Genomic DNA, 16,495 nt, shown 5'->3' with positions numbered 1-16,495 from the left:
AAAAAGAACACAATGGTGCTCTAGGTGGAGATTCAGGTGATAAGGTGGGGGGTGTTACCTTGGTTGGTGATTGGCTAATGGTTACACAAGCCAAAAAACCATTATGACATCACAAAGTGGCAAAAATCTGATCAGCTCATTTTCAGGTTTTTATATAAATGGATCAGGACAAAAAGTGAGCGAATCTTTTTTCCTGAAACTTTCAGAATGTCTTTACACAGGTTGATGTATAAAAGACGTGAAAAAGTGGATTTTGCATAGTAGGCAGCCTTTAAATTATCACCTTTTTAGAGTTAATCAATGGATTGCTACTGCCACTTGTATTTATCATAAGTCAATAATGTCTTAACTCAAAAAGCTAATGTGTCTATAAGAATGACATATATATCATAGGCATATTCCATGCATGGCCTCCTGCTATGTGGTGTAGGTGGTGTGGAAATGTTTTGCTTAAAGAACTGTACCATAAAACAGAAGTTTCGACTGTTATGCCTGTGGTCTGTTCAAGCAGTTTATTAATAAAGTCCCCGAAGTTTCTAAGAACTAGAAGAGTTGCAACTTATTTTGTGGAAAGACATTTCATTTGCACCTAATATTCAGTTCCACTAAATGCTTTGGTTGTTGGGATTGGGCTGTCAAAACCAAGGCCTTTGATTCACACACACACACACACACACACACACACACACACACACACACACACACACATACATACATACATACATACACACACACCTGCACAATTATATATGTATACTTTATAATTGTACACTCTGTCTTAGGCCCCACTCACACGGGAACGTTTGCGTTTATGCACAGTATGCGTATTCAAAAAAGTCTTCCGTTCACATGCATTCGTTTCATTTAACGTGTCTGTTCAAACGAGGCCGCTGGAAACGCTGTAGTACATATGCCGGGACTGTAAGTGGCGCTGTAACTTCCGCCAAAATACACCAAAAGAGAAGAAGAAGAGCAGCCGAGCAGCCCCGCCGCAATGTTGCCATGGCTACCCTTCTGTTTAAGCCCCGCGGTGTATTTAGCAACATGTAGTTCATGTAATTCTCCATGTCCACTTGTTGCTGATGGTTGTGGTAGAGGAGCTGTAGATTTTGCACTAATATCTGTAGCATGGTCAGTAGCAGTAGCACTAGCAGTAGCTACTGACAGGAGGAAGTGTGTGGCGATTGCTGGTATTCAGCGGGATATAGTAATTTCCTCAGCATATGGATAAATGCAACGGGGAAGTTAACTGAAAGAAACCGAATCTGTGGATATTGCATCGACCGACCAAGAAGCACGTCTCTGTGGAGAGGACGGCTCAGAAAGAGAGATATTCTCTACAAACACCGGGTGAGATCGCTCCTTTGTCAATATAATGGATCAATGCATGAAATCTGACTCTGTTTATTTTGTTTAAGGAGTATATTGGGCGTTAACAATTCTGGTTTGCCTTTTATAATATTATTTCATTCAAGAACCCCTTGTGCGTTTAATTAACACAGCTATTTTTGATAGTTGCTACAGCAGTGAGCAGGAGAGGTGGGGAGAGGTGGGGTTATCGCTATTTTTTCAGGAAATATTCGTATAGAGGTGATTACACGGACTCGGTTGACCCCCCAGAGCGTTTCGCTTGCAAATCTATCCACCTTGGGACCCGTTATCGTTTGTGGGGTCAGTTTCTATCGGCCTCGTGTAAATAATAGGGCTATACGCACGCGAAACTATGCAGATACAAGCAGTTTTCTCCTCGTGTAAACGGCACCTTAGGCATTTTTCACTATATTGCTCCTTCTCTCTCTCTGATTCAGTCCCTCCATTTGTTTTCTTTTCACTGCACTCACGCTCTCTCTCATGCTTTGAATGTTATATCCAGTCTGGCTGGCTCTGCATTGCAGTTCAAAGGCACGACTCAGAAAAAAAAGGGATTCATTCATTGCCTTTATTTAGACCTCTGTGTGAGGGAAGACCATTGTTTTCACTGGCACCAAGAAATCACAGCCACACCGTGATAGACATGTCCATTCATATGAATGTTAGTGTCTGTGCATGTGTGGACCACAGCAGCAAAATGAAAAGAACTGGAGAACACGGAGACAAGCAGAGCAAAGACCAGACAGGGAGATTTAATCCTTTTATTAGAAAGACAAGTCAATTACCTGTGGAGAGGCACAGATCTCTTGAATAATTCTGTCCACAATAACCATTCACTATTAAACCTTAAATACTGTAGACTTCATTTTGGTTTCACTGCATAATGAACACATTGGGTATGCCAGTCAAGCATAAGTTGCCCATTGTAAAAGCAGCAGTACAATAGCTCGTGTAACTGATTCTTTGTATTTCCAAACCTTTGTTTTTGGTGAAGGCCATCAGAGTGTTCTGAGCTACAGTCTTTAGAGATGGAATACTGTTCACACCATCCACCAGATTATTTCTGTTTATTAGGGCCTGAGCACGAAGTGTGCGAAGACCTAATGTTATTCGCAGAACTATTATTCTTATAATTCTCGCTCTGCGCTTTAGACCTGTTTTTGAGGGCTTTACGACGCCATTCATGTAGCGACATTTTGCACAGCCCCCAGGAATGGTGAACATTTTTACATTCTGGAGTGGATGGGTTCAAAATGTTCAACATGCTCGCTAGCGCCACCTATGAAAAATCGGTTTTTCGATACATTTACATAGTTGCACCGTAAGTTGGATGGACCTGAAATGTTGCACACTTATCCGGGTGGACCTGCCATTAAAATGTGCGGTTTAAGCACATTTTCTCCTCGTAGGGAAATGATCGGAAAAATTCCAATCCAGGACAAGTTCAGCCCATATCCAATGTTATGCTAAATTGCGAAGGAATAGTTGACCGCTAAAATGGGGAGCTCGTAAGCTAACGGTGAATTTACAATTTTTGACGATTTAAATGTCAAAAATTAAAGCTAAAATTAGCTTCGGACGCAAAACTTGGGACACACGTCACAGCCCACGACCTTTTCGAGAATGTAAAAAAAACGTAATTTTTTGTTAAAACGGCTCTGTAGCGCCCCCTATTGTGTGGAACTTACATATAGTTTCTCCGAACTTTACAAATCTTGGCAGAGACATTCCTCATGGAATTGCGGACATATTTCAAATTGCCTTCCATTAGCTCCGCCCCCCATAAAGTTGCCCATTTTGAAAAATTTGCGTTTTTCATGAATTGTCAGCACATTTTTGCAAACTCCTCCTAGGGAAATGAAAAATTCCAATCCAGGACAAGTTCAGCCCATATCCAATGTGATGCTAAATTGCGAATAAAATATTTGCTGGTTCAATCGGGGAGGTCGTAAGCTAAGGGGGATTGTACCATTTTTGCCGATTAACATGTCACAAATTACTCCAAACTTTTCGCATACAGTGTTTCCAATATTCACGAAACGCTGTATACACATTGCTGTTATGATTGCACACATATTTAAAATTGCTTTTCATTGTCCCCGCCCCCCAGAAAGTGGCCATTTTGAAATATATGTGCGGCTTTCATGCATTTTAAGCACATATTTGCATACTCCTAGCGAAATGATCATTACAATTCTATTTCAGGAGGGGTTAAGTGCATATCCAATGCGATGCTACATTGCGAAGGAATAGTCAGTCGCTCGATCGGGGAGCTCGCAGGCTAGAATGTACCATTTTCCACCATTTAGATGTCAGATAAGCTACTCTGCCTTCCACATCATCTCTTACACACACACACACTCACTCACTCACTCACTCACTCACTCACTCACTCACTCACTCACACACATTAAAGCTCTTAAAGCATATAATATATATCAGGCTCCAGCCCATGTATATGTTATGATGTGAAGCACTATTTGGTTTCATGAAAAATATCAACTGTTTATTTGTAGATATCTACTAAAGCATACAAATAAAGTGTGTAATGTAATGTAGGCCTGTTACTTATATTATTGAGTGATATATATTATACACACTGTTCTGCTTTCTGCACTGGCCTCAGCAGCTGTTCTCACTGTAAATGTCGGCTCACAATTAAAGCAGTTGTATTAAAAAAATACATAGCCTAATATCCAGAGGACATGCGTTTAGTGAGTAAACAAACGGTAAAGGGCAGAAATTCTGATGCACATTTGATCATCTTAAATAACTTATAATCACAACGGGAACAGTTTGCAGAGCTGTGCTTCCTTGACATTAGCTGCGTGCGGATAAGTCCAGCTTTGTTTGACAATGTTGGCAATCTAATGTTTAGATGACAGTATTAACCTGTTATATTGTAAGTGAAAGGAGCTATCTGTGCAGTATAATGGTTTTATTACAACCTGCCTGTTGAACCGTTAATTAGCCTTGGAGAATATGTTCCATTGAAGAGAAAGTTATGCTTATTGTTTGCTGTATAATATATTTAAGTCACTGATTCTCATTCTACTTGTAATTGTGTCTTTCTCTGTTACCACACATACATATAGTCCAGGGCTGTCGACTTTAGAGTTCAGCTTGGAGTGAGATGACAATATTAGTTTTTGGTACACTGATTAATTGTGATGCTATTAATTGTGTACTGCACCTCTTTCCATTAGTCTTTACTCTTTTCAGTGAAAATATTATATTTCCTACTGTTAATATGTGTCTATTAACTGTTCATGCTTATCTTTAGAGTTTAATGTATTTTAATTACACTTACACTTATACCTGTTTACATCCTACTATCTCGCAACTATAGCCTGTTGTGAATAAAGTTTAATTTCATTTACACCCGGTCTCTGTTGCCTGAAATCGACTCCGGAGGATACATCAGTGTACCCTCGGTTATAGCTCCTCCAGAGAGACTCCTCTCTCCTCTCTCCTCTTAATCAGTGTATCCTCAGTTACGGCTCCTCCAGACAGCCTCCGCGATAATCGATCCTCGACGAGCCTTTAGAGAAATTAGTTTTCCTTCGAGGAGGCGCACCGACATCCGTTTCTGGGTCGCTGCCGGAGGAATGAGGAGTCGAGGACGTGAACATTTGAGAAATTATAAACGGCTCATTTCGGAGGACTCGCGCGCGTCTGCTTGACGCCGGGACGACCGGCGACCCTCCCCGACAGGCGCATAGACGCGAAGGCCCGCCCACAACTGCGTGCACGTCTGTGACCGCAGTTTTAATTTAAGATTGTTTACCTAGTAGTAAGGAAAGCTGTGATGTTCCAACCTCATCTGTGTTTTTAGCTACATTACATACATAATATTGTTTTTTTTGTCCTGTATTTGCTATGTCAAACTCTTACTGAAAACATTTAATACGCCTCTTGGATGTTTGGCTTGTAGTTACAGCCTCCTTAAATCTTTTAAGTGAGTATAACTTATCATACACTTGCTCGCAAGACTCAAATAATTATCTACTTGACTGCACCAATGTCCGTCTGATTTATTTTGTTCACTATTGTTTTCATCATTATTCGTCACTCTTTGCTTTAACAGCCTGTCCAAGTTTGTTTTGGCTCGAAGCCTTTAAATATGAATCTCTTAAATATGTATGACTGTGATTTACTCTTGATGTTCTAGAAAACCTTTAATCAATATGAATCAAATCAATAATTGTAATACAATGCCAAAATAATATCTAATTTACAGAGTTAAGTATATATGCTAATCTAAGTGATTTGCACACTTGATATGCCTGATACAGATAACCCTTACAGATGTGTTTTCACTCCTGTATGCTCAGTATGAAAAAGTGAGGGGAAGTTTGTGCAAGATGTACAGAAAGAGGTATTCCTCTGATTGTGTGACATGGTTTCATGCTGTACTGTAAATGCTGTGACTAAGTAAAGTTGTTTTGATTGCGTTGTTTGATATGAGATAAGGAACATTTGTTATTTGAATCATTACTGCTCAATTTGAGTCTTCACTGACCTAAGCTGCTAAAACATGGAGCAAACTTACTGTTTAAAGAAGAGCTAAAGGAATTAGTTTGAGAACCTCAAACTTAACTTAATGAGGTTTAGGAATATTGACATTAACTATAATCTTTTAAAAGTAATTTCTTCCTTGTGTGGATTGGACCTTTTGCAGAACAAACATGTTTGTTTTTATCATTAATTATCATCATTTTAATGTGGCTCAAAAAATTGAATGTTTAAAACAAGGTTTCAGAGGATTTATCGTGCCAATCTTAAGATCTGGAATGTGGCCTTTGTTTTTTCGTTAGTAAATAAAGCAATTTGTACCATGCCTCAGCCTTACCTTGACAATTTGTTTTTGTTTCTTGTTAAACATCGCACATAGAACCTTTAACTTATTTAACAGATGTTATATCTGGCTTCGAAAGCAGATAAAGCACTCTGAACAGTTTACACTTTGAACTGTGTATCACATGTTCTTTATCCAGATGAAGTTGCCACATTACAGTACATTTTATTACTAGGTGATAATTGGGCTAAAAAGAAACCTGGCATAAACACTGGATAATTCAAGCATTAATGTGCAATGTGACTACCTTTTGATTTGGATGAGCTGGTCCTAAATACGATAATTACAGTAATTGGTTTTAGTATTAAGCACCAACATGAAACTGTGATTAGGGTAATGCCTTTAAATGTAAGTTTTACTGCCGGCGCTTCATTTATTACCAAAACAGTGTCAGCAGAACTCTACAAACAGGTGGGAATGGCATTAAAGGAGCCGTGAGGGCTAAGGGGTTTTCTGTCCAAGCCCACCAGATGAATAGACTGACTGGCTCTTTTCTTACAGTATACAAATAAAACCTAATTGCATTTTGTTAGAGTAGGATTTTTCTGACAAATAACCTATTCAGCAAAATAATTGTTCCTTTTGCCTTCCCATCATAAGTCAATAAAAAGGCTTTATTTTGTTCTTGTACAGTATGTATAAGAATATACTTTTTGTGACCTGTAATTACAGACAAAAGCAGAAAGCATTATTGGAACAGACTTGTTTTGTTCTTTCACTGTTTTCTCCACATACAGTAAGGTCTAGATGTCTATGTCACTATGACCAACGTCCATCCTATTATCCTAAATGAAATATCTCAGGAAAGCCTTGAAGGATTTTATTTTTTTAATTTGGCATGGACATCCTCTTGGACTCAGTAATGAACTGATTAGAATGTTTGGACAGACCTGGATCTTACCTGCAATTTAACTATTTGGAGGAGCAATTCAACTCAGCAGCGCCTGTTTTTTGTTGTTGTCAACTTTAGACCCCGTTTACACGAGGACGATACGGGTTGTATCCGCATTAAATACAAAAACGTAACTTCAATAACAGCAATAATAATCCTTAGTCAGATGTAAGTGTTTTTCACTGCGAGCAGTTCAGCATTAATTGTCACAACTAAGCACACACTACTGTGTCAGATGTATCAAATGCTAATAACTTCTGGCACCTGTAAACATATTTCATGATCAAAACATCTCTCTTCATATGTTTGAAGTTGTGCTGATGATGTTTGAATATTCAATCATATTTATGTCAACAAGCTAATTATTAATTGACAACTCCTGAATGTCTTACAATATTTGGCACTTTCTTGCCTTTGCCCCTTTACTACCATAGTATGTGTGTTATTTGAATAAACGTTCAATCCTATACTTGTAGTTTAGAAAGACATCTTTTACGTCATGTCTTTTTGTTTATGAATATTTCATAACTCTGCATGTTGTTGTGTCTCTGCACCCACTGCACTGATGCTCCAGTCAGAGCTGCGTGTGTGCTGCTGGCAATCTGCATGTTGTTCTCAGTTGGGCTGTGTTGTTGTGATATGATGTGATTTTTGTGTCTTAAGTGTCAAAAACACAGGATAGAGTTGAGGGACCTAATCGATATTGCAGGCAGTAGTGATTGATTTATTACTTGTGGATTTAGCACTCTCTCTTTCTGCCTCTAACTCTCAGCTAGAGGGAGGTGTTCTGCTTATTCACACTTACCATAGTCCTTTACACTCTGGAGTGGAAAACAGCATAGTCATTTATTTCAAGTGTTGAATAAATTTGGCTCAGTTAACAGTTAACCAACCCTTATCTAATTTACGAATATCAGTTGTTTATGGAAAATAGATTTCCCCAAAGATTTTACCTCGTTTTATCTAATACATATTCAGTTGTTTATTAAAGCACAGATGATAACAAGTTGATTGTATTTTTCTCAGTTTTCCCTCAAGAATCAATGCAGAACCTGCAAACTGTTTTATTAATGACTGGAGAGACATACTGCAGCTATTTGTGAAGCACTTATATCGCCCAGCTTCATTTTTAGAGCATGAATAATGAACACCTACATTTATGTTGCAGAATAATGGGTGTCAGAAGAGTGTTTCTATAAAAGCTTTTTTCTTATGTTACAGTGTTGTTTACTCTCTTATGGTAACCAGCACTGGCTTTCAGGATGACATTTTGTGAAAAGTAAATGTTAATGGTGAAGTGCTGCCTCACCTCTATGTGAGTTGCTTATTACAAAAAGGCCTGGCTTTTCCCAAGGGCATGAAGTTGTAAGTTGAATAGATTCATATGTAATTAAAAAGGCCTTAATATTCCAGCATATTTGTTAGTGCCTGTATGTTTATTTTTAGGTGACTTTGGGTCAAATATAGCCCTTCAGTCTCTTAGTTAAAGTCAACTAAAGTGCAATATGTGATATTTAGAAAAATGACATGCGCTTAACCTTCTGCCCTCTTTTGATCTTGTCTCCGCAGAAATGCATGAAATTCAATGTGGATGCTCCTATCTGGCTGTCGAAGCAGCAGATCCTGTGTACTCTCAACCAGAGCCTGAAGGATGTACTCAACTATGGCCTCTTCCAGCCGGCCTACAACAGCAAGGCTGGCAAGTTTCTGGATGAAGAGAGACAGCTAAGGGAATACCCCTTCCCCTCCATCGCTCCTGTACCTTACCTGGAGGTAGGTATGGATCATGTGTATGTATGAGGCTTTAAAGAGTGTTCGCAGGAGAGAGCAGGAGGCGGAAAAGAAGTGCTACATGTCACCACACCATGCATAATCTTTCTGTATGTACTGTACCTTATAATCCGCCAGACAAAACAGGAGAACAATCAATTCACACAGCAGCTCATTCCTTAAAACAGATTCAGATTGCTTACAATAAGAGGAAATATGAAGGGTATATTTGAAGGTTGTCATGTACATTTGTTATTGTTTTTTTTTCTTATCAACTTGAACATGTTTTCAACTTTAATTGACTGAATTTATTTGAAGATTGGGCTTATTAACACATGAAAACTGTGTAATATATTTGAACATGTATATTTAAGAAGTACAATATAAGACAAGCAGAAGTTTATTATACTTAAGTCATTATACTTTTTGAATTAGCTGAGGGCCGATTCAAAATGGTCCGCGGGCCGTAGTTTGGACACCCCTGGTTTAAAGTTAAGAAGACTATTGTAATGTAGTGTGATCTGGGGTCATTTACCTACTTTTCCCATTTAGTAAACCAGCCTTGGAAAAAGGAAAAGGGGAGATTAAACAGATAAACCAAAACAATTTCCCGGAGTAAGCCTCATTAAAACATGCCAGATTAATATGTAACCACAACGTTGGGGTATGCAGTATTCAACAAACATTTCAAATCAACCTTTGAGGGCCACTGTAGTAGATCTTTGTATAGACTAAACACACAATGCCTCATGTCATTTGTCACCCCTCTTAAAGCTTTTGTTACTGTAGACAATCCGCTGTAGCCTCTTTGATGTTTCCTTTATATATTCGTGCATGCTTCACAGGCGCACACATGCAGGCTTATACAGCGTGTTGGTGTGTGTGTGTGTGGATCATTGTGTATGCAGTGTAGGCTCTTCCTGTCAGGATGTGTCAGTCAAATCTAGCAGCAATAATACCAGGCTCAATCACACTATATGACAGTCTGTTGTCTGCGGTGGCTGTCATCTCTTGGAGATAATTGTTGTGCTTGTCCATCATGGTTTATGATCTGAGAGTACGCAGGCATACATGTGTTGCAAGATGTGTTGCTTTACAAACAGCGGTGTAAAGATTCCAGGGGATTTTCTGACTAACCTTGGTTGTTTTGAGTAGTTTCTTTTAGTGATAAAGAGCATTAAACAGATTGACTTTGAACCTTGTGCCTCAGTCATCCTTTGATGCTTTGGGAGAGATATGGGTATTATTATGAACTATATTTTTTACACATGATTGTCCCAAATTGCACTTTGTCTTTTAATAACAGTACTTTATTTTGTAGTGCAGATTGGCTTTATAAACAGTTATGAAATGATGCAGAACCTCAGTAGCTGAGTGGTTCAAGTGTATGCCACATAATCACATCATTGGCAAGGATCTTTGTTGTATATCCTCCCTCCCTCCCTCTCCCTGTTTCCTGCCTTTTTATTCTTTGTCCGATAAATGCGAGAAGAAAATGATGAAATGTTGATGCTAATGTCAGGGCTCCAGGATCAATATCAGTGGAATACCATTTTGCTGTCTGCCTGTGGGAATTGGAATATGTCAGGAACATCAGTGTGTAACGATCAACTATCAAAAATAGCTGTGTTAAATAAACGCACAAGGGGTTCTTGATATGAAATAATATTATAAAGGCAAAACAGAACTGATAAACGGACAATCTACTCTTTCCCCACAATAGTCCCCACTGAAGTGTATTTACTACAGTCTATATCCACACATTCACAAAATAAACAAAGACAGGTTTTATACGCTATTCAATTATATTGACAGTTTTCCAGCCAAGCAAAACACAAACAAAACTCAACAAAAAGTCCGCTCGGCGATAAACCGAAATTGTCTTTACTGCCTAATCCAGGCCACTATAGTTCATTGATTAAAAAAGGCTGTTGCTCCTGCGCCCGTTGGCAGCAAAAGCAGAAATGTTTGTAGGCCTATTCAGGCTATAATCCACAAAAAATGAAAACACGATGATCGGCGTGGCACAAAGGAGCGATCTCACCCTGTGTTGGAGAGAATCTCTCTCTCTATCTGGGCGCGTCCTCTCCACGGAGAAGTGCTTCTTGGTCGGTCGATGCAATATCCACATTCAGTTATTTTCAGTTACTTCCCCGCTGCATTTTAACATATATATACATGCTGAGGAAACTTAAATATCCCGCTGAATACCCGCATTCGCCACACACACACACTTCCTCTTCCCGTGAGAACCAACCACTGGCCTCCAGGTGACGCGCCCACTAAAAAGCCTCTGGGCGCGCCGTGACGGGTGAATATGCAGATGAGGCTTAATGACCCACACCCTCAAACCGTACATAACAGTAGACATTAACAACTGCAGAGGATAATATACATGTATCATAGTTCATTTAATTTCATGATAATCAACATGCCTTAAACCTTTTCCCCTGCCACTACAGTTTAGAAAAAACACCTTAAATCAATGTGCGGCCGTCACAAGTGACATGCTCTTACAAATATTATAATAATACACCAGTAGAAAAGCTCTGATAAACGCCAGTACTTTACGAAACAGCAGCCAAACTGTATAGCCTACATAAGGGAAATGACTTGTTTTATCAGTTTAAACTCCACCATTAACTCTGTGGTTGGTTTACAATCCAGCTGAATAAGTGTGGGTTCCGATCAGTGTGTGTGTGTGCGCGCAAGTCTCTGCTATTACCCTGTTGGAGCATTGTGTGGTTTATTGATTGACCAGCAGTTATTCCCTAGAGCCTGTGGAGTGTAGAAATGATTGACAGGTCTGGATTAGCAGCTCAAAACCGCTCTGCTCCACCGTGGATTTGCCCCATCGATGAACACCACACCACATGTGAATTCTTGCGTACACACTCACACAACTGGAATAGTTTGCCAGTCCCAGAAAGTGAAAGTTACGTATATTTAAAAACTATAACAGGCTGTCAGTGTTTGGTGATCCATGTCCATTAAATACTCTGCCTATTAAACAAGTGGGTAAATAAATGCAGCTTTCTTATTGTAGTAAACTTTGAAACAATCCATTCTCAGTTTACTGCTTACATGGCAAACTGATTAGATTGAGGCTCTACAATGCGCAATGTCACACTTTTTTATTGCAGAATATTTGCCATGTTTTTCTACCTTTTATTACCTTTTTTACTTTTTTCTTACACAGTATAATGTCTTTTCAGGTTTTGTATAACCCAATCAAAGTCTGGTCTTCGGAGTTCAGCAAAAAAAAAACTCATTTACTATTTGACATACTGAATTTATATTTACGGTTTTGGAAACAATTTTTACTCTAAGTGGGGAAAAAACACTGCCTCAATCGACTTGTCTTTTTTAATTTGTCAAACTTGTATGCAAAGTCCCTCCTGCAAATTTATACTGAAACTTCAAGGAGCAGTAGATGGCTTTTCAGGCAAGATGTAATATGTGGAAATGATGACAAGTCGGACAGATGGGATAGATGACAGCCGTATACAGAGAGATATTTGATACCTTCATTTCATATCATGGTTATTGAATGACTCAAAATGTCTCTCCGCCATATCTTCCTCTCTATCTCTCTCATGCTTTTTCTCTCATGAAAAATAGATTTGATGTAGTGTGGTCTGCTGCTCTGATACCGTGTGACAAATCCAACTAAAGTGACGTTGATAATTCACATTATTATATTTATTTTGTGTGCATTTTGTAATACAGTCAAAACATACAACAAAAACAAAGGATATAACGTTTGCTCCTGTTGTGTTTCAGTTCCGCTATAAAAGACGTGTCTACACTCAGACTTACCTGGATGAAAAGCAGCTGTCGAAGCTCCACACCAAGGTAAGACCAAACAGCTGTTAACTCTGTCATCAGGACTTCTGAAGAGCTGATGCTTTGTGCCACCTTTTAAATGGAGTGAACAACACATATGCTGCACAAAGCACTTCTGCCAAATATTTGATGGCATGGAGGACAAGGGGTTACAGCAAGGGCAGGGGGCTCTGATGCTGGGCTTTCCTCTTTATAAGATTCTTGGAACGAGGACCTTGGTAATAGCCTTAACAAATGTGTTTTTGTACTTTTCTTCATGTGTCATTGAATAACTCTCTTAAGGCCATGCAGTGCCCTAAGAGCTTTGTATGAGGACAGTGTGTGTGTGAGTGAGTGTGTGTGAGTGTGTTTGTGTTGCCATAGCTGTCAAATGAACAGGTGGAGATTACGGTGAGCATGGTTTCCATTCACCATCGCCCCAACCCTACTTTATATTTAATCAATCATGTGTCATTTCTTGTGATGAAATACTCAGCAGGTAGCACTGTAATCTTCTTCCTTCTTCAATACATGATATCCTCCACTACTCAAACACACACACTGGAATATAACACAGCAAGACATCTAATGCTGCACTGATGTGTTCTTCTCTTTTCAAGCACTTCAAAATAAGGCAAATAGACATTTAATAAAAGGCTAAAGCAAAGGTCAGTATGACACAAAAGTATAACAGAAATGTGGGTATTGTTGGGTGCTGTTTTGCATATAGCTGAAATGGGATGAAGATATACAGAAGACTGGTCCAGGAAGAATCTATTTGAACTTTAACCAGTCCGAACTGGAAAACAGAACCAAAGAGGCAATGATGGTAGGCTGTGGTCAAAGGTGGTCAGTGGTCTCAAACGCAGATAGAACTGTGGAGAATGACAAAGCCTGGCACATTGAGTAATGCCCCTAATGGGGTAGAGGTTTGAAAGCAGGTATTCAATCTAGATCATGAACTAAATGACCGTTGGACAGGTTAGGAATTGCAGTTCTGAAATACCAGGAGATATCAGTATGCAGATGAGGTCAAACGAGGATGATTTGTGTGTACTGTTTTGCTCTGCATGGTTTTGCGTGTGTGCTTGTGGGTGTAATTATAATCGGAACAGACAGCAGAGAGAATTTAATGCATTCACATCAAACTCCATCAGAGGACAGAAGATTTACACTGGAGCAAATTAAAGGTGTCAATTGTGTGTTCTGTGTCATAGAAAGTGAGAACAATAGTGCGGAGCTGCTGTTGATTCCAAATCAAGGGACTGCTTTGTTGATCGTTCATGCACATTCATTTCTTTTCAGCCTTGCTATTGTCAAAAGCCCGTTTTCCAATTTCAGCTTTACTTTACTAAGAACAATTGGACTTTAGCATTTCAGCATATGCCTTTTTTAAACACTATTGAAACATTAGATTAGATTCAATGTAATTGACATTGCACATGCAAAGAGTAAATAAAGTACAGAGGAAGTCACAGCTAACAGACATGTATGGGTTACAGTCTATATACAGGTTGTTGCATATGTGTGGCAAGTTACAGACAAGGTGGTATGATGAGTGAAACAGTAACAGATAAGGTGGAGTGGTTTAGGTTACATATATTTAAAAAAATAATAGAACCAGTCTTTCCATGCACTTGGTGATGATGGGGTCAGTGCAACGAAAATCATTTAAACGTATGCCTTGCCACATGCGCCTGTGATCAGAGTTGTTCTGAAAATACTCCTCAATCAGCTGTTTGTGTTGTTGTTTGACCCCCCTGATACCCTCTTCAGATTGGCCCTGGAAGATCTGTATGGCTCCGCTTTCTGAGAACTGGAAGCAGCATTGCATGCCTTCTGCAGAGGTCTGATCATTTCTGTCCAAGGCTTCTGGTTAGGGAATGTCTTGATTTGTTTGTGGGTTGTGATTTTGTGGTCTTCATGTGTTGATATAGTCCAGAAGAAAAAAAAGGCACATGTTTCAACGTCCATGTGGGAGTCCAGAGAGGCCATGGGTAGCAAACAATCTCCAGTCTGTGTGCAGAGACTGCTGCTGTGGTGCAGAGTCTGCCCCTACATGCTGCCTCACATAATAGTGTGATGAATAAAATACCATTAAGTCAGACCACTAAGTACAGCGCTATCAACCCCAATGTGTGACTAATGTTCTTAGATGTGCTTTTCTTGAACTGAAGATAAGATTTATGCTTCTGAGAACGGTTTAAGCTTTGTAGTGAGCTCCATAAATATCCCATAAAAAAATATCATCATATTAGTCATCTCACTATCGTTCTCACCTCTAATATCATAAGATCTTTTTTTCAGAACATTGAATAAGCAAAATACCTTTAAAGTTGTACATTATTACTGGGCTTTGTCTGCTTCTTTACAATGATCACATGTATCTGTTTTTACTAGTTGTGTATGTTTTTCAAGAGCTTTCATGTAAAACAAACTGACAGCATTTAAGTCTATCCAGGACATTTCAAAATACTATTACTCTATTTCTTCTTAGGAAAAGTGGCATACAGTATAGTAGGTCCAATTCCTTGTGAGAGACATTTTAACATTTAGTTTTGGGGAGTAAAGGCCAAATTCTCTGTGTCCTGGATACACAGTATGTTGGACAATTGAAATGTCATTGAAGCTGGTTTCCTAGAAAAAGAGTGAACTTTTAGTTTGTTGGGCTTTTTTGTCCTTCTACTGTTTATGAATGGACAGTGAGTTTTTTCTGCTGTGTACTTCTATTAAGAGTGGAAGAGAGCATGAGAAAGAGAAACCGTGAATGAGAGGGAGACGCAGGAAAGCTGTGATGAGAAGGATGAGTCATACTCTCAAATATTGTCTCTTGTCTAACCAGTCTGGTCTGAGCGGCTGCCGCCTGCGACTGTGCTACAAACTGAACTCCCCCACCATCAGCTTCTGCCCAGCTGCAATTTAGCTGGTAATTTCACACTATAAATCATCTATAAAGAGAGCATGTGTTATGATTGTAGAAGTGGAAATGGTACAAATCTCAAATAGAGAAAAAAGAGTGTGTAACTCAAGCCACTGAGGTTTTCTCACTGCATGAATGGGTGGCTCCCGTGTTGGTTGAGCTTTTTCAGAAATGAGTAATCCAGGACAGCTGTGGCACTTGAGAGGATGAGGGTGGTAATTTGGCAACATGAGCTCAAGAAGCAGCTATAGTAAATTATTGTGTTTCTCTGCTATTAATATGTTTGTCTCTAAACACAGAACCACCTAAACACCATTCATTCTGATATACATTATTTCATATATTTGTTTAAAGCATATGTCTATTGATTACGTCTTTTGATGTTTGTTTTTTTAAATCATTTGTACAGATTAACTTGGAAAGGTCTAATTGCAATAACTATATACATTATCAATTCCGCTCTTTTTTTCTGAATGGCACGTTTGCTTTTGTTGCATAATGACTTCCTGTTGTAAAAAGGGGAATCCTGCTATGGGTGACTCTCTTGGCAGTCAACATGTTCACTATTCATCCTGTTGGGCAGAGGTCAGGCATTAGCCTACTTTGCTGGTATGGACCCCGTTAGCCGCAGGCTAAAGTTTGAAATGAGGTCATAATTGAAAGGATTTTACCATTCTTTTTCCCCTTTACATTCGACCTAACCCGACCTCCTCACTCGGAAACTGTCCTAGTTCACCATGAAGGGGTCTGCAGAGAATATGTGGGTGTTTGGTGTAGGAGGTCAGCCATGTGATGCACAGGGCTGCAGAATGGGGGGCTTTCTTGCAGTGTGACAATAGGTTTCTTGTTATATCAATTG

At 39.2% G+C, this 16,495-nt stretch overlaps 1 protein-coding gene across 1 annotated transcript in view; it reads left to right on the top strand.

Annotated features, from left to right (window-relative positions):
- The window catches only part of shank3a (SH3 and multiple ankyrin repeat domains 3a), a 149,535-nt gene that overhangs the window by 38,225 nt on the left and 94,815 nt on the right, over positions 1-16,495 (top strand). The window contains exons 3-4 of the mRNA XM_034141816.1: positions 8,691-8,894; positions 12,675-12,746. Coding sequence (XP_033997707.1) covers positions 8,691-8,894; positions 12,675-12,746 — 276 coding nt within the window. The remainder of the gene's footprint in view (positions 1-8,690; positions 8,895-12,674; positions 12,747-16,495) is intronic.

The sequence above is a fragment of the Trematomus bernacchii genome, unplaced genomic scaffold, assembly GCF_902827165.1.
Source record: "Trematomus bernacchii unplaced genomic scaffold, fTreBer1.1, whole genome shotgun sequence".
Classification (NCBI taxonomy): Eukaryota; Metazoa; Chordata; class Actinopteri; order Perciformes; family Nototheniidae; genus Trematomus; species Trematomus bernacchii.
The sequence above is the reverse complement of the archived record's forward strand: the minus strand, read 5'-3'. Positions and strand labels throughout refer to the sequence as shown.